Source organism: Schistocerca nitens, chromosome 9 (genome assembly GCF_023898315.1).
Source record: "Schistocerca nitens isolate TAMUIC-IGC-003100 chromosome 9, iqSchNite1.1, whole genome shotgun sequence".
Lineage (NCBI taxonomy): Eukaryota > Metazoa > Arthropoda > Insecta > Orthoptera > Acrididae > Schistocerca > Schistocerca nitens.
In genome coordinates, this window is record NC_064622.1 from 348562719 (window position 1) to 348587764 (window position 25046).

The 25046-nt window shown below is 41.4% G+C and overlaps 1 protein-coding gene across 3 annotated transcripts in view; it reads right to left on the reverse strand.

The window, feature by feature from the left end:
• The window catches only part of LOC126202996 (inhibitor of nuclear factor kappa-B kinase subunit alpha), a 159470-nt gene that overhangs the window by 40596 nt on the left and 93828 nt on the right, over positions 1 to 25046 (reverse strand). For all 3 annotated transcript variants that reach the window (XM_049937195.1, XM_049937194.1, XM_049937193.1), the window contains exons 11-12: positions 21625 to 21761; positions 8317 to 8491 (exon numbers count right to left, since the gene is read on the reverse strand). In XM_049937195.1, the coding sequence (XP_049793152.1) occupies positions 8317 to 8491; positions 21625 to 21761 (312 nt within the window). The remainder of the gene's footprint in view (positions 1 to 8316; positions 8492 to 21624; positions 21762 to 25046) is intronic.

A 25046-nucleotide genomic window follows, 5' to 3' on the forward strand; every position in this document is an offset into this window, starting at 1 on the left:
ATATATATATATATATATATATATATATATATATATATATTCCCCTCTTTCCTGATGAGGCAACAGTTTGTTGCGAAAGCTTGAATTTTGTGTGTATATTTGTGTTTGTTTGTGTGTCTATCGACCTGCCAGCGCTTTTGTTTGGTAAGTCTCATCATCTTTCTTTTTATATATATATATATCCTAAAAGCAAATGTATATTAAATGTGCTCTATCTCAGAAACCATTCAGAACAGGGCATATGCCATATGGCATTTTTGCTTCAATTAATTGTTCCTGTCATATCCCTGGATACTGACCATTTCTCCTGGGATGTCCTATATCAAAATATATGTAGACCAGTAACATTATTTGTAAGGTCCAGTAACCCATTCTGTTCTGAATATGATAGATTTAGCTGATAACTCCCTCGAATTACCGTTACAAACACAATAAAAGTGTTTTGTGGTAATCAGTAAACCTTTCAGGCTATATCAGCACAACAGATTATCTACTGGTGCTGCAAGTGATCCTGCAATACTATTTTAGATTTGTGTAACTATTAATGCCATCTTTGAACAGATACATGAATTAACTAGCATGGTATTTTGACTACCTTCCATTTTCAATTTAACTGTGCTGGTATCACACACTGCTCATAATAACCAGGACATTAAGAGTATGTTTTTAACTTTGGTCATGAAAGGAGCAATGGAGCAATGTGTGAACAGTACATTTTGTTTTAAATTGGGTAAAAGAGCCACAGTCTGAGAAATGAAGCATAGAAGATAATCCACATCCAAGTGCATAATTGACAGAGAGTCAAAGAAAATGTTCAAAAAGTGACTGAAATTCTGTGAAACGATCATGGTGCATCTATCAGCTTAATTTGCTCACTGGAGTCCTAAAACAACTGTACACCAAATTATAACTGAAAATTTGTCCAAGAAGTTCTATTGTTGCTTTGTGCACCACTCACACAGTGACTATCAAGAAGACTGCAGTGTTGAACAATGCAGAGACATGAAAAGATCAGCCGCTAGATCTGCATCGTAACAGCTGACAAAACATAATATTTTCAGTACAAGCTACTTACAAAGCACCAAAGCTTGGAATAAAAAGGTCCAGTATCTTTAAAAGCGAAACAGTGTGCATGCGGACTTGCAGAAAAGCTGTTTCAAGGCACTCCTCACCATTTTCTTTCATTCAAAAGGAATTACCAATAAAAAATTCACTCCAGACAGTGAAATGGTGTATGCAAATCACTAACTGAATGTTTTAAATCTTTTGGGGAGGATGCACCCATGGACCATGGACCTTGCCACTGGTGGGGAGGCTTGCATGTCCCAGCAATACAGAGAGCCATACCACATGTGCAATCAAAATGGAGGGAATCTGTTGAGAGGCAAGACAAACATGAGGTTCCTAAAGTGGGACAACAGCCTTTTCAGTAGTTACAGGGGCCACAGTCTGGATGATTGATCAGTCATTGAAACATCAACCAAAACAGCCTTGTTGTTCTGGTGTTGCGAACAGCTGAAAGCAAGGGCACACTACAGCTGTAATTTTTCCCAAGAGAATGCAGCTCTACTGTATGGTTAAATGATGGCATCATCTTGGGTAAAATATTCCAGAGGTGAAATAGTACCCCATTTGGATCTCCATGTGGGGACTTTTAAGAAGGATGTTGTTACCAGGAGAAACGAAACTGGTGTTCCGTAGATAACAGTGTGAAATGTCAGATCCTTAACTGGTCAGGTAGATTAGAAAATTTAAAAAGGGAAATGGGTAGGCTAAGTTAGATATAGTGAGAGTTTTGGAAGTTCGATGCCAGGAGGAAAGGAACTTCTGGTCAAGTGACTACAGGGTTATAAATACAAAGTCAAATAGGGGTAATGCAGGTGTACGTTTAATAACGAATAAGAAAACAGGAATGTGGATAAGCTACTATGAATAGCATAGTGAACGCATTTTGTAGTCAGGATAGACACAAATACCACCCCCACCACAGTAGCACAAGTTTATACAGCAATTAGTTTTGCAGATGATGAAGTGATTACAAAACAAATTATTCAGATAGTCAAGGGAGATGAAAATTCAATAGTGATGTGGGGGACTGAAATTCAATAGTGGGCAAAAGAAGAGATGGAAAAATAGTGGGTGAATATGGACTGGGGAAAGGAAAGAAAGAGAAAGCCGCCTGGTAGAATTTTGCACAAAATGTAATTTAATCATCATTAACACTTGGTTTAAGAATCATGAAAGAAGGTTGTATATGTGGAAGAGACCTAGTGACATCTGAAGATTTAGCAATGCAGAATACAAAGTTTTTCCTCAACAAGATTCCAAGGATTATCTAACTGGTCCTCAGCTAGGCATATTCACACTTATCCATTGATAACAGAGTTCCAAAAGTTTGAAGTCTGGGTCACAATTTTTGTTTTGTATTTCATCATATGGCCAGTAGAATTACAGTGTTCTGTGATAGTAGATTTGATGTCTTGGAGGAGGTGAGTATTTCATTGGTGCTCCATGATGCACTGCTGAACATCGTGTGTCGTTTGACATATATATATATATATATATATATATATATATATATATATATATATATATATATATGAATATAACAGAGGGAAACATTCCACGGGGAAAAAATATATCTAAAAAGAAAGATGATGAGACTTACCAAACAAAAGCGCTGGCACGTCGATACACACACAAAAAAACACAAATATACACACAAAATTCTAGCTTTCGCAACCAACGGTTGCTTCGTCAGGAAAGAGGGAAGGAGAGGGAAAGATGAAAGGATGTGGGTTTTAAGGGAGGGGTAAGGAGTCATTCCAATCCCGGGAGCGGAAAGACTTACCTTAGGGGGAAAAAAGGACAGGTATACACTCGCACACACACACATATCCATCCACACATACAGACACAAGCAGACATATTTAAAGACAAAGAGTTTGGGCAGAGATGTCAGTCGAGGTGGAAGAGTAGAGGCAAAGAAGTTGTTGAGAGACAGGTGAGGTATGAGTGGCGGCAACTAGAAATTAGCGGAGATTGAGGCCTGGCGGATAACGAGAAGAGAGGATATACTGAAGGGCAAGTTCCCATCTCCGGAGTTCGGATTGGTTGGTGTTGGTGGGAAGTATCCAGATAACCCGGACGGTGTAACACTGTGCCAAGATGTGCTGGCTGTGCACCAAGGCATGTTTAGCCACAGGGTGATCCTCATTACCAACAAACACTGTCTGCCTGTGTCCATTCATGCGAATGGACAGTTTGTTGCTGGTCATTCCCACATAGAATGCATCACAGTGTAGGCAGGTCAGTTGGTAAATCACGTGGGTGCTTTCACACGTGGCTCTGCCTTTCATCTTTCCCTCTCCTTCCCTCTTTCCTGACGAAGCAACCGTTGGTTGCGAAAGCTAGAATTTTGTGTGTATATTTGTGTTTTTTTGTGTGTGTATCGACCTGCCAGCGCTTTTGTTTGGTAAGTCTCATCATCTTTCTTTTTAGATATATATATATATATATATATATATATATTGGTCTTTAAATATGTCTGCTTGTGTCTGTATGTGTGGATGGATATGTGTGTGTGTGCGAGTGTATACCTGTCCTTTTTTCCCCCTAAGGTAAGTCTTTCCGCTCCCGGGATTGGAATGACTCCTTACCCTCTCCCTTAAAACCCACATCCTTTCGTCTTTCCCTCTCCTTCCCTCTTTCCTGATGAGGCAACAGTTTGTTGCGAAAGCTTGAATTTTGTGTGTATATTTGTGTTTGTTTGTGTGTCTATCGACCTGCCAGCGCTTTTGTTTGGTAAGTCTCATCATCTTTCTTTTTATATATATATATATATATATATATATATATATATATATATATATATATATATATATATATATGATTTGCAACACTGACACTTTTTTTTTTGTATGTGCTGAGAGGAATATCCATTTTCTACAAACACAGTTTGGAGGTGCTCCAATTCCAAATGCAGGTTTTTGGCATCTGAGATGGTATGAGTTTGGTGAATACCAAATGTTTGTGGTGGATAGTGGCAACTAGTTGGTACACTTGGACAATTCACATTTTGAAAGTTCACTCAATTAGTTACCATTTATCTGGCACAAACAATGACTATTTTGGAGGTCTTGTCAGATGCCGGCAACCTGCAAGTGGAACTGAAACACCTTCAATTTGCGTTCCTAGAAAATAGATATTCATCTCAGCATATATAGAGATCTCTGCAAACATCACAACAAGAAAGAAGATGAAATCTCAACACTTTTGTTCAGGAGTGCATTGTGGAACACCAGAGACATACTTGTCCCCTCCAGGATAGCAAATCCGCTATGACAGAATGCTGTAATTCTACCGACCTTACAACGAAATACAATGATACAAAAATTGTGCCCGTATATCAAACTTTTCGAACTCCGTTATAAATGAATAAGTGGAAATATGACTGACTGTGAACCTTACCAATCGGGACGGAGTTTCCAGTTATATAATGCGTGGAATGTTGTTACAGAAATACTCTGTGATGTATGTAATTGGTGTCATTCTGTGATTTTACCATGTGCTGCACAGAACTGAAGCAGACTAACATGAGCTCTAGCAAAGCATGTGCAGTGACAAACTGAGACACCACGCATGCACCAGTGCTATTTTAAACAGAACTCAGGGTATTCTCATCAGTATACACCATAAGATGGCCAGAAGGCTCTGCACCAAAATATTTTGGCAGCCGTTTACTGATATCCAGCAATTCGCTTGACATTTTATGTACACTACTTGATCAAAAGTATCTGGACGCCGCTACAGAACGTGGAATTGACTACCTGATGTCACAAGAGATGGAACCACCAGCATAAAATGATGTTGGGAGTATTATATTGTCAGTAGAGAAGCAGTAACAGCAGAATGGTTGGTTAAGAGTGACAATGAATGTGGACTAGTCACTGGACGTCACTGTTCTAGTCATCTGTTGTCTAATGCTCCCTCTGAGTCTCTTCTATAGCTGCCCAAGCCAATTGTTTGTGATGTCACTGTGAAGAGGAAACATGGAAAAACAACCATAGCTACACCAAATTCAGGCAGACCTCGGGTACTGGTGGACAGGGACCATCTAGCATTGTGGAGGTGGTTGTAAAAAACCACACGAAAGCAGTGGATGGCATTACATTAGAGTTCCAAAGAGCTTCCAGCAGTTCAGCAGGGACAATGACTTTGTTTAAAGAGTTTATAAAATTGGGGTACAGTAGTTGAGCAGCTCCTCATAGACCGCAATATCTGTAGTTGCTAATCAATTCCTAAGGCGGTCTTAAGAGTGATGCCACTGGACGGTGGATGACTGGAAATGAGTGATTTGGAGTGATAAATCACACTATACACTGCAGCAAACCAATGGAAGGTCTAGATTTGGCAAATGTCTGGAGAATGTTACCTAGCATCATGGGCAGCGCCAACAGCGAATTATGGAGGAGGTGTTGTTAACGCCATGGGGACATTCTTCATAATTAGGCTGTAGTGCCCTCATTGTGCTTAAGAAAATGCTAATTGTGTAACGATATGGAAACATTTTACAGCATTGTGAACTGCATAAAGTAGAGGAACAGGTTAGAGATGATGACTGACTGTATTAGTATGGCAATGCACCTTGTCACAAAGCAGCACCTGTGAAGCAATGGTTTGTGGACAATAACACTGCTGAAATGGTCTCCCCATTCCAGAGCCCAGACTGAACCCAATGGAACACCTAGGGGTCAGAGCATCTAGTTACTTTTAATTAGATAGTGTATTTTTTCCAACACATTGAGGGTACACTGAAGCAGCCAGCAACCGTAAGTATATGAGTCGAGTATCTATTCAAATTGACACAAGCTATGCAAAATAATCCCAACTGAATATCACATTTTCACTGTAGCTATAACCAGTGTTTAATTGTTGTATCGAGGGCACCCTGAAGCGAGTTCCCTCCACTGTAAATATTAGTTCTCAAATACAGATGAATTGTATTGAACATTACTGAATTGTTTCTGAATGTTTGTTTGCTTGTGTTCATTCTGGTGTAAACGAGGACTAACGCTCAAATCTTGCTCTTTAGCCCTAGAGAAGTTTACAGGATGTGTAATGTATAGTTGGCAAAGAAGAAGATATCCTCATATTCTCCAGGTTTTCTCCAACATAGTTCGCTAGATGAATCTTTTACTTACTTATTCCAGAATCCTATTAGATAGCAAAAGGAGTTTACTCTGTCCATAATGTAAAACAAACTTATTTTATTTAAATGTTTCAGGAAAGTTTCAAGTTGTTGTGGTCTTCAGTACAAAGACTGGTTTGATGCAGCTCTCCACACCAGTTCATTCCCTTCAAGTCTCTCAATTTCTGCACAAATGTTGCAACTGACATCCACTTGAATCTGCTTTTTGTAGTTAATCTCTGCTCTCCCTGTACAATTTTTATTCCCTCCATTACTAACCAAACTATTCCTTGATGCTTCAGGAGGTGTTCAGTTCAACTGACAACACATGTTTAGCTTTACACTTTGAGAAGTAAGTGCAAGTGAAGGGTACAGGAAGCATTGTTATACAAAATCTTTTTATTCTCTTTTGTGGTGTTACAGTGTCTTCACAATAAAGAGAGATGCTTTCACAAAATTGTCTACACAAGTAGTACTTGGGTTTTCAGTTCGCAAAGGATGGAAGTCTACAGTCCATGTGTTTGGTTCAAACCTGTTCAACAAATTATTAAAAACACATTTGGTGCAGCGGTGTGTTTTCACATCAGTTTTAGAAAATATGCCAAAGCATCATGAGAATGCCCAACTTCACAGCCTATGTGTGAGTTTAAAAGCTGAGCTGTAAGTTTCCATTGAACATCTGAATGCCTATCAACATCGCAAAGCTTATCTATTTGGTGACTGGTTGCCTTTAATCACACCACTTCTTGTACGAAAATTCTGCATAAATTGTCCTGTCTTATACACATCCTAGACAAACATACAAAACAATACCATGACATTACATAACTCACAGGAGGGACTCTCAGCATATTTTCTTATTTGTACAGGACAGTCTGCTCTGACTGTGGCACATTGGGAATGCACAGAACACGAAAACTGCCACTTATTTAATGGCTGACTAGTTTTGAGCTTTGCCCATTATCACAAGCCATCTACTACAGACAAAAGCATTTGTTATAATTAGATGCATAGAATGTGAATCATAAGGATCTCAGTGATGAAATGATTCATATGTTAACTACTTACATATTTGTGTTCAAGATCTAGTTGATGTGGACAATATATCACACATAAATGTATCTCATATCTATGTTAGAAGATGTCACAGTTATGGTTATACCTTTCAGTATTATGTTAATGCTGAGCATAATACATAAATTTTTTTCATAATTGTGGCACATTTATTATTAAGCATTACGAGATCCACATGACAACAGTATTGTACATACAATGGCGAATTTTTTCTTGTTGGATTACACTTTATGTCTCACTGAATTATTTATTCTAGGTGTTATTGTAATTCTGACTGATGTTGATACAAAGAATTTTGTTATAAGGTCTCATATAATCTCTGATATATTCAGTACTCAGTGATTGTATTAGTATCACTATTTTCAGTGCGTGACAGTGTTTCATCACATCATGGTTACATAATAAATTTTCATTTCCTTTCCAACACTATTTAAGAGAAAGCATTCTGTTTCAATCATTTTTCAATGGAATCCATAGACGATAATATTGTTTTCAGTGTATAGTTTGCAGTCTCATATTTTGTGAGCGATTAAGGTAGGATGGAGGGCAATTCATATGCTGATTATGGTGCTGTTGAAGGTTTCTGTGAATCATTTTTGGTTGTGTATTTAGTGATTAATGCAGAATGGAGTGCCTTTCACATACCGATTCATGTGCTTTCGAAATTTTCCATGAACTGTTTGCTGCACAATTCTGTTTATTCATTTAGTATGTGATCTGGGTGCTTAGTCATGTGAATGAAGATCTGTATTTCTTCTAAAATTGGCCTTTGGAGACATTATGCAAAATAGCAAGGCTTCTGTCAGTACTTTCAGTGGAGTGTTTTGTTCTCTCTGAGATATATGCTGAAAGCTGAAAGGTTATTTTCACTTGAGTTTGTGTGTTCACTATATCCCATTTTAAATATTCTACCTGTTACTATCAGTTAGCTACACCACAGCGTTCATACATGAAAACTGTAGAAGAAGGTTCCTTAAATGCCACATGCAATAAAAAGGAGAAAGAGAGAAAGAAATGTTAGAGAGAGAAAGAAAAACAATGTCATTACTCACAGCATTTCCATCTCCTGCCAAGGTGGTGTTGGTTCGTCTTGTAACTTCAGAAGCTTTGATGAAGTTCTTTCACTCCTGGTCTTCAAATCCTGCAGCAATACATCGTGTAGTGTTTCCACTCGCGATTTTATTTGCTCAAAACCCCTGGACCAACGATGCATTACTGAGCCAATAACTAAATTAAGCAAAAAAAATATTTAGCTAGTTATCAATTTATCATTTTGTCTCATTAAATACTAGAACAGAAGCCTGGTGTTGCCCAGGTATTTACTTATAGCTGTGCATCCACTCCTGTACCATGCAATGTCTGGCCTTCTGCTTAATGCTCATGACATCGTATCTCCTGAACTGTATGTCGTACATTGATATAATTTTGTAGGTACTTTCAGTGGCATATGTGAATACAGTCTGCACAATGTGTTGCAAATGGAATTCATACCAATTAAGAAATAAATTTAAACATCATGCACAAAGTGGCAGTTTTTCACGCATCTCATTGTTTATGACAGCATATACCCTGAACTGTGTGTTGTATAATGATATAGTTTCATTTAAATTAAGTGGTGTGTGTGCATACTGCCTGCAAAATGTGTCATGAATACAGTTAGCAGTAAAGAAGTAATAAATTACAACATCATGCCTTATGAAGTACTTTTACTGCATGAGCAGTTAAAAAGTAGTAAGCGATAAAAATTTTCCTTTCTTCATTTTGTTGGGATTGCCAGTGAGAAAAAATTTTGTAAAAGTTTGAAATTAATTCCGCCACCAGAAATTTTCGCCTGACAGTAAGGTATATGCGTACCAAATTTGGTTGAAATCGGCCCAGTGGTTTAGGAGTAGTATGGAAAACACACACATTTTTATAATTAATGACTACAGTCTCCTCCTTTCATTATATGAATGGTGTCTTCATCAAACACAGAGAAAATGTTGGTCGCTTCACTAATTTTTATTTATTACTATTGCTTCAGAACAATTTCAGCAACAATGTAGGAAAAACCTCAGTTATCAAACAGTATAGCAAATTAGTGCGAATTTTCAACACTTCCTCCACATACCTATCACAGTTTCAAAGGCCTTTGGGTTAACTACTGGATTGCACTGTCAGAATTTCGCAATAATTCAGTTTTGGACTTCTTAGAAAAAGGTGGGGGGGGGGGGAGGGGGGGGGGGGGAGTTAAGGACATGTGACGGCTGTCATAGTTTGAAGTGCCAGTTTGCACAAGCTGGCAACATGATGTGGCAGTTTGTAGAGGAAGTGTATCTAATACGTGAACATTGTACTACTGATTTAGTGCGAAAGTAATTTTTTTAAATATTGTAGTCTGTCTGTATCTCAATTTATACAATTATCTGACACTATAGTAATAGCAGTTTGGCTACAAAAATTTTGTGCCAGAGATCTTTGTTGGTTGTCACCTCTGCTCAAGAGTTCTTTCGTGGCATGTGAGTCTTCAGTAATGCGAACTATCATCTTACTCAATGAAGAGCTCAGCTACAGAAATGCAGTCTTCATGCTGTTAGTGTAGTTGCACTTCCCAACATCACAGGAAATATCTGGAAACTTTCCAGAATGAGATTTTCACTCAGCAGCGGAGTGTGCGCTGATATGGAACTTCCTGGCAGATTAAAACTGTGTGCCAGACCGAGACTCGAACTCGGGACCTTTGCCTTTCGCGGGCAAGTGCTCTACCAAGGTAGGTCCCAAGTTCAAGTCTCGGTCCGGCACACAGTTTTAATCTGCCAGAAGTTTCATAAATATAATTCTCTGAGTACAGAAAGCTATTCCATAAATTAGCTACAACTAAGCTCATCTCTCACAGTGCAAACTATCTACCTGATTTGCCGATAAAAGATTTAACACAGCAGCATTTCGTTAAGTTAGTGGTAAAGCACTCATCTCCTAAATAAACGGTTCCCACAGCTATCAGAGATTAGATTCCACTGTAGAACCTGTACACTTTGTCACTTCTGTTTCTTTCTACCACTGGCCCCAAGCCCCTTCTAATTGAGCTGAAAACTACCAGAGTAATATTAAGTAATAAAATTTTTAAAAGGCTTTTTGTCACAAGTCTTATCACAACATTAATTCAATAGCTAGGTGTCTGCTTTGGGAATACCATGCTATTATACAACAAAAGCCTCTGAATAGATCTGAAGGGACTGTTAATGACTTACACTCATCATTTTGGGACCAACTGACAGAGGAAAAATTACAAAAGTAATGATCAGACTAAGTACCACAAGTAGTAGCAGGCAGGTACAGTATGGGCACTCACTGTGATGCAAATGAAATACCTGTGTGCAACCTTCTAGGACATCATTTTGGGTTATTCCACATTATATGTTGGTTAAATTCAAACATAAGAATATAACTGCAATCAGCAAAAGCAATACTTTTTAGGTGGAACTAATTATTAACAACACATGGTGCATTTGAAAATACAAAAGATAATATGTTCAGCCTAATCTTTGCAAAATTGACAGTCAGTGCTTTTTACTGTCTACCACTTCAAATACTGGACTCTTGATATGAACTTGACTCTAAATACACACTTCTCACAGTTTCCGATTACACAACTAGTACTAACAGCAAAACGTTCCTTGAAGAGAAAACATCCTTTACAAACTATCATATCTACATATATATCTACATTTACACTCAACAAGCCATCCTATGATGTGTAGTGGAGGGTACTTCTGGTACTACTATAGGATCACCTTCCCTGCTTCATGTGTGAATACTTACTTGCTTGCTTACAGGTGGACACTACAGTCATGGCAAAACCTTGACCCCCTTTGTAGCCTGCCTCCATTCTTCGTTGCCCCCTGCTTTCCTTCTCCAGTTCCTGATTCCCATTACTTTGAGGTCCTCCTCCATATCTTCAAGACAACTTTTTCTGGATCTTCCTCTTCTCCTTCTCCCTTTAAGGTTTCCTACAAACACTTTCTTAACACTTTCAGTTTCTAGCATTCTCTGTACATGTCTAGCCCACCTTATTCTTCCTTGCTCACTTTTCACTACAATATTCATCTGTCCTTAAAGTGTCTTTAGTTCTGCATTTGTCCTTATTCTCCAGCTTCCTTGCTCTCTCACTAGCCCAAATACCTTTCTCAGAATTTCCTTTCCCATCTCAATAAGCAGCCTTCCTCTCTTGTGGCCATAACTGAGCCTTCCGATCCATACATTGCTACAGGTCTAAATATAGTCAAATGTATTTGGATTTTTGTATTCCTACTAACATTTCTGGACTTGAATACATTCTGCGAGGATTAACATCGGTTTGCACTTGCTACCCTTTCTTGAATTTCTGCTACTGTTCTGCTATCTTCTGTCATTATTGAGTCAAGGTATTTAAACATTTCCTCTCTTTGGAACTCTTTTCCCGTTTATCTTTATTGAAATCTTTCTTCTACCACACAAGAATCTCCCTTCGTCATATACTTTGTTTTACCTATATTAACTTACAGTCTCAAAGAACACAACATGTTAGTAATATCTTTGACACTTATTATTTTTGCCATCATTGAGCTATGTATAAGAAAGAGAGTACTGTGATGGCTGTATTCTCTCTGTATGTGTTTCCCCAGTGCAATCATTCCATGTCCTTTCCATCATATTTGTTGTAATGCAGCTATTTTCACTCAATACATACCCATTTCTCCTCTAATTTCTTGCAGTATGTCAGGTCTCTTAAGTGTTCTCACTTCCAAGTGGTGATCATGATATCTGTTTTCCATCTTGTTAATATTTTTCTTTGCCCTATCGTGTAATCCATGTTCTTCCGAGGCCAATGTGTGGTATCTGCAACAATTCCACTCTATGAGGTGCATTTGTTAGCCCCATGCCCAACCCCCAATCTGGAGATCCAGGATTTTCTCTTTGGTTTACTTCACTGAGGAGGTTTACTTCCCTTTGCCTATAGAGCCCTCTCTGCCCTATGTGAGAAATTTGTCTAGCTTCTCCGTTGAGGCCTGTCCAGCTTGGGTGACCCTGCCAGCAGCCAGCTAGCATCAGCATAGCCTTGACTTCGCTGGAGCATGCTGTGACTCATGGGAAGGTCCATTGGTGAATGATAGTTGGTAAATCTCTGTACCAGGTCCAATTTCTTGGATTTTCTCATTATCATCAATCCATGAGGCATACACAGGAAGTTGTAATAATAATATTGCCTCTTCCCAGAATGTATGCTTATGGAATTTTAATACTAAACCTCTCCACGATACACTATGCCCCTCTTGTAGTGTCTGCCACTACAGTTTGTTGAGCATCTCCATAACACTCTAATGCTGACTCAACTATCCATGACAAAACATGTCATCTTTGCAAGATGTCTAGCATAGTCTTCATCCTGCAGTGTTTCTTCATCTTCAAGCTTCATCTTGGTATTCCTATAAGTACTTCTTGCTTCTTTGGTAACTTGAAGAGTGAATCTTTCAGCTTCATGCACCCATTGTCTGTCACACGCAAGCAATTGATCTTCCGCATTAGAGTCACATTTTATGCCTAAATTTCTCAGGACTTCCAACCCTCCTCTCACTCCATCATTGAAACATATCACTGCATCTAGTACACCAACTTTTAATGTATTTAGTTCTACAAAAACATTCTTGCGTAATCTTCCCCATATGCAATGGTTGAAACTTCCATTTGTATTCTGAGTGCCCCCATGAAGACATTTACTAAGCAAAGCAGGGACACTGAGGTCTCTAAAAATTGGCTTTATTTCATTCATAATAGGCTCAGGAAGAGAATGCTTATGATGGTATATTTGATCACTTCCTTTTGCTTTTTGGTAATCACACCAAGAATCTGCTCCTACGGGCAAAGTCTGTGAATAGGGTGGTCATCTGTGTACAACTTATGAAAGGAGGTGACCCATACATCATTTATCATTGCTGTAACATCATTCAGAGGTGCAGTTCATCTAATGGCCAGTCCATAATAACTGTGAAGAAGGTCTATTTCCATTTCCGTCAATCTGCCTCGGCCGGACAGAGATTTTCCATCAGATAGCAACTTTGGTTGGTTGGTTTGGGGGATTAAAGGGACCAGACTGCTACGGTCATCGGTCCCTTTTTCCAAAACTTAAAAACACCCACACAGAATAAAAGCGAACAAGGAAAAGATGACAGATGACACACGACAAGACAGACTCATACAGAGAACAGACAAAACAAATTAAAATCACACAGTGTGTTACATTGGTTGGCCGACCATAGAGACAAAAAAGGAAAAGCCAACCACCAAAAGAAAAAACAAACTAAAAACTCAGACTAAAATCGATGGCCAAAGGCCAGAATCAATACAAAAGGACAAACACTTAGATTAAGTGATGAAAGCCCCCTGCCCGAATAAAACGCAAAACTAAGCCTGCCTTAGCATTGTCATCAGTTAAAGGGGCAGGGAGCGTATCAGGCAGTGCAAACGTCTACCAGAGCACAGTTAAAAGTGGACAGGCCAACAAAATGTGGACCACTGTCAATGCCGACCCGCAGCGACATAGAGGGGGGTCCTCATGGCGCAATAAGTGGGCGTGCGTCATCCGTGTGTGCCCAATGCACAGTCGGCAGAGGACGACAGACTCCTTTGCCAGAGACTCGCAAGGAGGAGTGCCACACAGTCGTTGTCTCCTTGATAGCACGGAGTTTATTGGGCGTGGTCAGATCGCGCCATTCAGCGTCCCAAAGCGTGAAAACTTTGGGGCGTAAGACAGCTCGCAAATCAGTCTCCGGGAGGCCAATGTCCAGAGATGGTTTACTGGTGGCCTCTTTCGCCAGGCAGTCAACATTTTCATTGCCGGGTATCCCGACATGGCCTGGGGTCCACACAAAGACCACAGAGCGGCCGCAATGGGCAAGAGCATGGAGGGACTCCTGGACAGCCGTCACCAGATGAGAGCGAGGGAAACACTGGTCGATAGCTCATAAACTGCTCAGGGAGTCGCTACAGATAACGAAGGACTCACCTGAGCAGGAGCGGATATACTCTAGGGCACGAAAGATGGCGACCAGCTCAGCAGTGAAAACGCTGCAGCCAGCCAGCAAGGAATGTTGTTCGTAGTGGTCCCCTAGAGTCAGAGCATAACCGACACGACCAGCAACCATCGAACTGTCAGTATAAACAATGCCAGAGCCCTGATACGTGGCAAGGATGGATAGAAAGCAGCGGCGGAAGGCCTCCGGAGGGACTAAGTCCTTCAGGCCCTGTGCCAAACCGAGCCAAAGGCAAGGGCGGGGCACGCACCACGGGGGTGTACGCAGAGGGGCCAGGAAAGGAGGTGGAAGAGGGAAAACCTCAACCCCCGAGAGAAGCTCTCTGACTCGGACCGCGATCGTACAACCCAACCGGGGCCGACGTTCTGGGAGATGGACAACCGACAGTGGGAACAGAAGACGATAATTTGGATGCCCGGGCAAGCTAAAAACATGGGCAGCATAAGCGGCCAGTAAACGTCGGCGCCGTAACTGCAGTGGAGGGACACCTGCTTCCACAAGTAAGCTGTTCACATGGCTGGTCTGGAAAGCACCAGTGGCAAGGCGCATATCACTGAAGGATTGGGTCCAGCACCCGCAACGCAGAAGGGGATGCTGAACCATAAGCCAGGCTCCCATAATCCAGACGGGACTGGATTAACGCCTGGTAGAGCCGTAAGAGGGTAGATCGGTCGGCGCCCCAGCTGGTGTGGCTCACGCATCGCAGAGCATTTAGATGCCGCTAACACATCTGTTTAAGCTGCCGAATATGAGGCAGCCAAGTCAACCGGGCATCAAAAACCACTCCCAAAAACCTATGTGTCTCCACCACAGCAAGAAGTTCGCCGGCAAGATAAAGCCGCAGCTCTGGGTGAACAGTGCGTCGCCGGCAGAAATGCATAACGCAGGTCTTGGCTGCCGAAAACTGGAAGCCATGCACTACAGCCCAAGACTGCGTCTTGCGGATAGTGCCCTGCAGCTGACGTTCAGCAGCTGCAATGCCAATAGAGCTATAGTAAAGGCAGAAGTCATTAGCATACAAGGATGCGGTGGGAACGTCTCACTGACAGAGCGAGCCCGTTAATTGCTATTAAAAACAGGCAGACACTTAAAACAGATCCCTGAGGCACCCCGTTCTCCTGAACTCGGGAGGAACTATGAGAGGCTGCGATTTGCATGTGGAAGGTTCGATGCAACAGAAAATTTCGGATGAAAATCGGCAGTGGATCCCGAAGACCCCAACCATGAAGGGTATAGAGGATGTGATGGCACCATGTCGTATCATACGCCTTCCGCATGTCGAAAAAGACAGCGACGAGGTGCTGACGACGGGCAAAGGCTGTATGGATGGCTGACTCCAGGCTCACCAGATTGTCGGCGACAGAGCGGCCTTTACGGAACCCACCCTGAGATGGAGCCAGAAGGCCCCGAGACTTGAGTACCTAACTCAGCCGCCGGCTCACCACCCGTTCAAGCAACTTGCAAAGAATGTTGGTGAGGCTAATGGGGCGGTAGCTGTCCACCTCCAAAGTGTTCTTGCCAGGTTTCAAAATGGGGATAACAATGCTTTCCCGACATTGAGACGGACACTCATTGTCCATGGCTGAGAAAGGCTTGAAGGTACTGGGGAGGCAGTTTACGCCACTGGGTCACTTGCTGCCACCGATTCAGTACCCGTGCTAGAGCGACATCCATTGCGTCCGAGGGTCTGGTGAGATCCAGGTCTTCAGCAGACGCCAGAATCTCGACCTCATACTCAGACGCGGAGCTTGTTGAAAGCGGTGAGACAGGTGCCACCGCACTGTCGTGATTCTTATGAATCTTTTTCTTCTACTGTTTCTCTCGCTGTGCCTTCGATGGTTGAGGCTGGGAGGGCTTCCCTGGGTCAGTCTCAGGGACGGACGACGACCGTGAGGCCCTACGACCAGCGGCCGGTGGGTGTTTCAGCCACTTGCGGGTATCCGCATTTCTGCTGGTCGGAACTTGCGAAGGAAGGTCCCCAAGGGACCCCTTCCTGGTGAGAGGAGCCGAAGAAGTCTGACACTTCTCTGGCTGGGAAAGGGTTACAGATGTCCCAGATGGTTGGGGCGGTGTTGCTCCTGAAGAGACGGAGCAGGAGCAACAGGGAGTGAAGTGCCTTCCACAATCAAGGGGGCAGGTTTGGTCCTTCGACTCTGAGAGCTGACTGGATGGGTTGCAGCTGACGTAACCGTAGCAGGAGTGACTGTGGCGGCATAAGACGTCGTCATGCGCACAGGATGAAGCCGGTCAAATTTCCGTTTAGCCTCCGTGTAGGTCAGTCGGTCCAGGGTCTTGATTTCCATTAGTTTCCTTTCCTTCTGAAGAGTCGGACAGTCTGGCGAGTAAGGGGGATGGTGCTCTCTGCAGTTGACACAGATGGGAGGCGGGGCACAGGGAGTATCAGGATGGGATGGTCGACCGCAATCGCGACGTACGAGGCTGGAAGCAAAGTGTGAAGACATATGGCCGAACTTCCAACACTTGAAGCACCGCATCGGGGGAGGGATATATGGCTTTACATCACAACGGTAGATCATCACCTTGACCTTCTCAGGTAATGTGTCACCCTCAAAGGCCAAGATGAAGGCACCGGTGGCAACTTGATGATCCCTCGGACCCCGGTGGACGCGCCAGACGAAATGGACACCTTGCCGCTCTAGGTAAGCGCGCAGCTCGTCATTAGACTGTAAAAGGAGATCCCTGTGGAAAATAATGCCCTGGACCATATTTAAGCTTTTATGGGGCGTGATATTAACTGAAACATCCCCCAGCTGCTTACAAGCGAGCAAGGCCCGTGACTGCGCAGGGGATGCTGTTTTTATCAAGACTGAACTGGACCGCATTTTGGACAAGCCCTCCACCTCCCCGAACTTGTCCTCTAAATGTTCTACAAAGAACTGTGGCTTCACAGATACAAAGGATTCACCATCAGCTCTGGTACAGACAAATTACCGGGGCGAATAAGTTTCACTGTCATTCATAGCCTTTCGTTCCTCCCATGGTGTGGCCAGGGAGGGGAAAGATTTGGGGTCATACACATTAGCTTTAAAATGAGCCCTCGAACGCTGGCCACCGGCAAGAGATGATGTGCCACGCTTCATTGCGTGTCATCCACCCTGATGCCATCTACTCGGACCAAGGGCCCTCCCCACGGGCGCCACTCAGCCACAGCAAGGGCCACCTGACAGGATGGCCATTGCCGGGAGTCCCGATGCCCCAGGGAGATGGGCATCTAATCCTTGGCATACATGGGGAGTTAACGGCGCAGGCATCAGTAGAGCGATCCCTGTGTTGTCGGGGGGGCTATAACCAACAGGGTACATGGCGGCCCCACCACAATGGACTGGCTACCGTGCTGGATTTTAGGTGACATGTAGTCCATGGTCACCATCAGTGCAGAAAGTGGCACTGCACATTGCATGGCGGAAAGTGCACGCAGGAACGTATCCATGCCCAAGAGATGGAGAGCAGGCAGGACTGCAATGCAATGACAAATAAGCTAGTGAAAGATCTCAACGCAAGATGGACACAATGCACCAAGTAAGGCGCCCTTCCCCAATCGGCTTGCTCTTCGGAAAAATTTTGAGATATGGAGGTCAAACCCGATAGGGGACCATCACATAAGGCCGAAACGTTTGAGACTCCTTTTAGTCGCCTCTTACGACAGGCAGGAATACCGCGGGCCTATTCTAACCCCCCGAACCCTCAGGGGGTGATAGCAACTTTCCTTTCATTTCTCTTCGTAGCTTCATCAATCTAGCACCCATCCTCTTTTGCACATGTCCACAACACTCCAGTTTTGTTACCAAGGTATCACCATAAACATTGAACTCATTAATTTTCGAAATAATACTGGTTTCTGTAACAGAAATAAAGGGGGGTGTGGTGGCATACATGACTGTAACTTTAAAATTTGGTATATATAGGTCATTTTTCATTTGAAACCCTATAATGAATATATAAATATAGCCAGGAAAGACTATAGAATTTAATAAAGTCATAAAATTGTTTTGATTTTTCCGCCATTTATAAGTACCCTGTATCCTTAAGTCACCTTGATCACACAAAGTAAACTTGCAATGTAAAACCCCTAAATGCAAATATGTTATCGTTTCTATGAAAGATAAACATAAGATTAATAATAGGTTAGTGGAGATGAATCTGCAACCAATATATCTAATGAGTACAAGGTTGGTAAACTGACAATTATGGATCTAAAAAAAAAAAGGGACAAGCATCACAAATTTTATATTGAAGCTTTGTTAGGGTGTAGATACGGATAAGGGAAAAAAAGTTCCCAAATTTCCTGGATTTCTTGGGTGAAAATACACACTTTCTTGGTTGAATGTACACATATTCCCATGTGAAAACATACTTTTTCCATTTACGTGACAGTATACCTTCCCTCGGAACTGTAAAACTTGCCAATCCTTTGAATGGCAAACATTTTATACAATGGTGTAGACCTTCCTGGCACTTCAGGAAATGAAGCCCAGCCAAAAAATTACGGGTTTTGATGTGCAATAACATGTCTGCAGAATATTTTTGTATTATGAAAGTATATATTCCACCAAACACAGCACAATAGTTTGTAAAGCATTGAAATCGAGACTGTGATGCATTTTTGTCAGCCAATCACTTTAAAGCAAGCACAGGTTTGTTAAAACACTTTAAGTCTACTCACAGCATTCTTTCAAAACCAAACTAAGGGGTGTATTGCGGGAAGAAGATTATGCTCTCTGAAGTGTTTACAATGCCATTGAAACTGGATTCAACTGGAAAACTTTGCCAAGAAAAAAACTTGCTTCGTGTCATGAATTAGCAGCATCTGGTCCTAAAAGAAGCGAAGACCATATTACTGATTTAGGCTGTCACAATACCTGTGCTAGTCAATGGCAAAAGTAAGAAACTGCATTGTTCCAAACACTGCTTACACATTGCAAACGAGAATCTGTACGCATAGTACAATTTTCATGGAAGTGTTTATGGAAGTTTTTGTATTTTCTGTAAAGGCTTGTCACCTAAAAAATTGCAAAAGGGATAAGAGATTAATAATCCTTCACAACACACCATCATGTGACATCTTAAACAAAAATGAAGACCTCATAAAAGTGGTGTTTCCTCCACCTAACATAATCTCCTTAATACAGCCCATGGATCAAGTTATTATTGAGACTTTCAAAAGGTATTACAAAAAAGAATTGTTTATGTAATTTATTTTTAGAAGGAGAAGAGGAAGCAAGTAAGTCTGTTAAGAAATCATAAAAATATTGATTTGAAAGAGGCTTCCTACATGACTGGAGCACCACAGGAGTGTGTAAAGGAACAGAATTTGAAAAATGTGTGGAATAAAATTTTGGTATGGAAGAAAGTTCTCTAAGTCCAGTTGAAATGCATGAACAGAACGATATGTCCAGAATGATCAATATGCTCAAAGAACACAAGTGCATGAATGTGACGAAGAAGACATTCAAAGACTGGATGAGTGTCAATGCTGCAGATCCAGGGCACCAAATCAAGCAGGAAAATGTAATCATAAACTTTGTCACTGAAAAAGCTGATGCCACCAGCAACTCAGTAACTAATGATCCAGAAAATGAAGGTGAAAATAATATTGGCTGCAGGTGAAGCATTTACATACTCAGAAACTTCCTTGCAATGATTTGAAGCTCAAAGAGGAAGTGACCAGTATCAGATATCTGTCCCAAAAAAAAGTGTGTGGCTCATCTGCTCGTAAGCCAGTAGGCTTGCTTGGACAGCCCAGAATTAAGGGTTTTTGCAAGCATGAATTCTATATATATGTACTGTATATGCAAAATGCATATGTATTACATATTTTTGCTTATTAGAGTGAACTGCACACATTCCTAATGTACTTGCCTTTGTAATAATAAAAGATATTCATGTTATTATAAATATATGTAATTATTGGTTAATTGGTTAATAAAAATACACAGTTGACTATCCGAATAAATTGGTTTTCTGAACATCAAAGTTCTCCAGTTCATTTGATAATCAAGGTAGGAGACGAGATACTGGCAGAAGTAAAGCTGTGAGGAGCGGGCGTGAGTCGTGCTTCGGTAGCTCAGAAGGTAGAGCACTTGCCCGCGAAAGGCAAAGGTCCCGAGTTCGAGTCTCGGTCGGGCACACAGTTTTAATCTGCCAGGAAGTTTCACATCAGCGCACACTCCGCTGCAGAGTGAAAATCTCATTCTGGAAACATTTGATAATCGATACTCTACTGCAGTGTGAACATTGCACACAGTGGAATGGAGTCCTATTATTTCATGTGGAAAATGGCAGACATGGTATTCCAGTATGATTTAGGCAACAGCTTTAATCAACAGACACATCACATATGCCAAATGACATCCATTCAAAAAAATGTTCAGCATGTCATTACAAAATATTGAGCAACTGTGCAATCGAGGCACCAAATTCACTTCAGCATCAATGTTTGGCCAGAAATTGTGGATGACAGACTCCTGTACTACTGGGCAAATTAAGAGGTGCTGTTTGTCACCAATTTCTACTTGACAAATTATGTGCATTACTGGAGAAAATTACCCTTACCGAAAGGAAATGCGTAGGGTTTATCACAATAGGGCACTACCCCTTTTTCTAAATCTCACAGGACCACTGCTAACATAATTTTTAATGAACAATCAACTGGTCAAGAAGGTCCAGTAACAATCACCTGACCTTAATCTCTTAGGTTTGTGGCTATGGAGACATTTAAAGGTGCTGATGTACTCCACACCCATCTGCAATGTACATACATTACAGGAGAGTATGTCCCATGCATGTGACCAAATCAGAGAGCTGCTAAATATTTTTGTACGAGTTCTTGATTTTATGAGAGGCAGAATGAAAACTGAATAGTAACTACACTGGGTGGCTCCTACAGTATCAACAGACAGGTCACTATCACAGGACAAAAGTGCCCACATCTGAAGTATTTATTTCTGAATATTTTATACGAGTTTTTTCTAATTTTGAGCAGTACTATCTCCTCCAAGGATATGTAATACTCTTTTAAACACCTATTTCTTACAAAACTAATTATATCTCAACAAATGGGGCAACTGCAATCAGAAAATGTGTGACATATATTTATAAAATGTGCAGCACATATTAAAAGTGTTGATTCTTGCCAGTTAGTAGCGCAGAATGTACAAAGTTCGGACTCTTGCAGATAACAATGCTAAATAAAACATTTATCTCAGTATTTGCACAAGATACATATAGTAGAAAACAATATCAGTGTTGTACAATCTGATGCCTGTAAAATAATATTTCACTATCTCTCACCTCTGCCTGCAGCCTTCTCTTCATCCAGCTTGAGGCTACTATGAACAATGTCCATTTGTGCTTCAACCCTCTGTAAGCTTGTCACTGCATCTTTCAAGTTTTCTGTGACTATATTCCCCAGTTCTTCAACATGTTTCCTGCAGAAGGAAAAAAAAAATGCAATTGAGGTGCACTGAAATTTTCTTAATTGAAAATATAACATGAGAGAAATCACAAAGTAATTATTGCTGTTTGTGGGTAGGCAACACCTGGCTTATCAGGTAGCTGTGACCATGAAGTGTTCCGGCAGAATGGTGAATGGCAAACATGGCCGTACAAGGGACACAGGGAGGATGGGCATGAACAACATTTGCATAAAACTGTTATAATGACTGAAATGAGTGTGTTTCCCCAAAATTAGTTTACTGTTAATCCTGTGTCTTATCAGAAAAATGACAAGAGGACAGGATAAAATATAGCTGAACCACTCACTGCAAAGTCTGAAAATTTTGAAAAATAATTCATAAAATTAATGGGTTTGTCTGGGGTCAGTATATAATACATGATTAAATCACTTTAGTTTGGCATATAATACAAAAGCATGGTTCTCCCTTGAGCAAACACAATGTTTCTTGTTTTACTACCCATACACCTTTCACAGAAGTGTCTCCACTTTCAATGGGTTTTATTTATTTTCTTATTATTACATATTAGTGTTCACAAGTCTGTCTGGTATTTTGCGTTTTTAAACGGTGTTTGAATGGAACATCCTAACATATATAGTGTGTTAAGAAGCTCCACTTCGCCACTGTATTCCTCTTTCCTCCTGAGGGAAGGAAGGAATAGTTCTGTAAATTAAGACAGTTTTGTGCTTTCACATGTTTTTCTTAGCAGTACACAAACTTTCAATTCCAGAAGGAAAGTACTGCCCAGCCATTTTGTCTTCTTGCAGTTTAAAATATTTTATTTTGTGTTAATTCAAACTTTTTAATGTTTATGAAGAAGATGCAATAAAATGTCCCTGCTACCTGGTGGAGAAGGGTAGTTGAGCGTATGAGAAGTCCACAGCCACTCCCAAAGATCATGCCACAACAAGTCACCTCACTCACTAGTGAAGCTCCCACTTAACACATGAGAGAGAGAGAGAGAGAGAGAGAGAGAGAGAGAGAGAGAGAGAGAGGCTTTAAATTATCATCTATTTACTTAACAGCTTATTTTTGCAGATGAATAAAGTGGAATGGTGCAAGCTCCAGCACAAGAGAGGAAAACAGAAAACTGGACTGCCCATACTATTTTAGAAAATTGTTGAATAAAATAGCAATCTTAATAATGCTGCCCCCCCCTCCCCCCCCCCCAACTGGTATGTATTTGCCAACGTAAGGAGAGATAAATCACTTTCAATTCTCTTCCCTTTGACAAGCAAATTCTGGTTATCGACATTTATTACACTAATAGCAATAAAATTGACTCAACTTGCGCAAAGCATCATATAAATCCAGATGTTCCCACTCATTGCTCAACTGGATACAAGTGCAAACATAACAGTGATACCAAAGAATTTTAAAACTGTTTGGTCACAAATATTTTGTTTCATATAGTTGCAGTCAACATACAGTGTTATAGATATGCTCTCAAACTGTCAAGTTTTTCAGCTCAGTGATGGGGTGTAGGGCAGGAAGGTGTGAGAAAATTTTGTTGGTGTGGAAGAAGTTGCATCCAAGGGTAATGGTTAGCACCTACACAAAGGGCAGTGTAGGAAACTGAAGAAAGACACACTACAAATATAGTACATGAGAAATATGGCAAACACCCATGTTCTCTAAACAGCCAAATATGTCACTGACAGTTTTGTGTGTGTGTGTGTGTGTGTGTGTGTGTGTCCATGCACTCTAAAGTAGTAGTCTCACCTAAAAGCTGAGATTTCTAGTATTATATACATAATTATATTCATATCTTCTCAATACACTAAATTTGTCCACAGAGCTAAATTTATAACACTACTGGTCATTGATAAAACATTCTCGGGTTCCAAGCCGGGTCCAGTGGTTTACTGCCACGAGCTTTCGGCAGAGATCTCCTCTGCCATTGTCAAGTGGATGACTGTCACGTGGTTGTCACTGCTGTGCTTATATAGCTGTGCCATCGCTCGTGACGTCACTGGTGCTCGGTCCCGCACCATATATGGTAATGTTTTGGCCGCGCAACCGCCGGGCCCGCTTCAACTTCCTCAACACCGGACTCCCCCCCCCCCCCTCTGCACTCAGCTGCAATCCACCTTCTAATATCTGTGGCCTCGTTTATCACGCTATCCCAGAAGCCATTAGTTCGTTTAATAATAGATGTCTCATCGAATGCAATTCAGTGTCCGTTTTCCAGAGCATGTTCTGCTACAGCTGACTTTTTGGGCTAGTGCAGACGTATCACCTTTCATGTTCTATGCGGCACTGTTCAATAGTGCAAACAGTCTGGCTGACACAGAAATGTCCACATCCACATGGTATCTTATAAATTCCTGGCGTTCTGAGGCCTGCATTGTCTTTCAAGGATTTCATTAGTTGCTGGATCTTTGCCAGAGGCCTGAAGATTGTGTCTATTTTATGCCTTTTCAGGAGCCCTGTTGTCAAACCACAAAACAGTAAGAATACAACCTGCTTGGTGTCTTCTTCAGAGGTCTTCTTCCTTTGAGGCTTGGATGACACTGCTTGTGAGATCTGTTTGTTGTTGTAACCGTTTTCCTTAAATACTTTGCATAAGTGGCTCAATTCTCTCAGCAAGTTTTCAACGTCTGAAAGGGGTTTCAGCTCGATGTACTAAGGTCCTCAGAACTGTTTCTGTGCTGGGTGATGGAAGCTGGTGGGATGGCAGATACCAATCCGTGTGGGTGGGCTTGCAGAAAACGCCATGACCTAGAGACCCATTGCGTTTACAGAGGACAATAATGTCCAAGAACGGCAGGAAACCCTCCACCTCTACTTACATTGTGAAGTTGATGTGGTCGTGGATGCTGTTGAGATGCTCCAGGAACTCTTCTAATTTTTCTTGTCCATGTGGCCAAATGACGGAGTTATCGTCAACATAGTGATAAAAAACAGCTCGGCTTTGTAGGAGCCATGTCCAAGGCAATGTCTTCGAAATTCTCCATAAAGAGGTTGGCTACTACTGGAGCTAATGGACTTCCCATTGCCACACCGTCAGTTTGTTTAAAATATTCTCCGTAATGTAAGAAATATGACGACATCAGAGTGTGCTTAAATAAATCCATGATGGTGTCATCAAAGAGCTGGGACAGCAAGTCAATAGAGTCTGTGATGGGGACACATGTGAATAAAGAAACCACATTAAAGCTAACCATAATATACCCTTCAGCAAGTCACAGACCTTTAAACTGACTGATGAAGTCCGCCGTATTCTTTATATGGTGTCCACAATGTCCAACGTGCGTA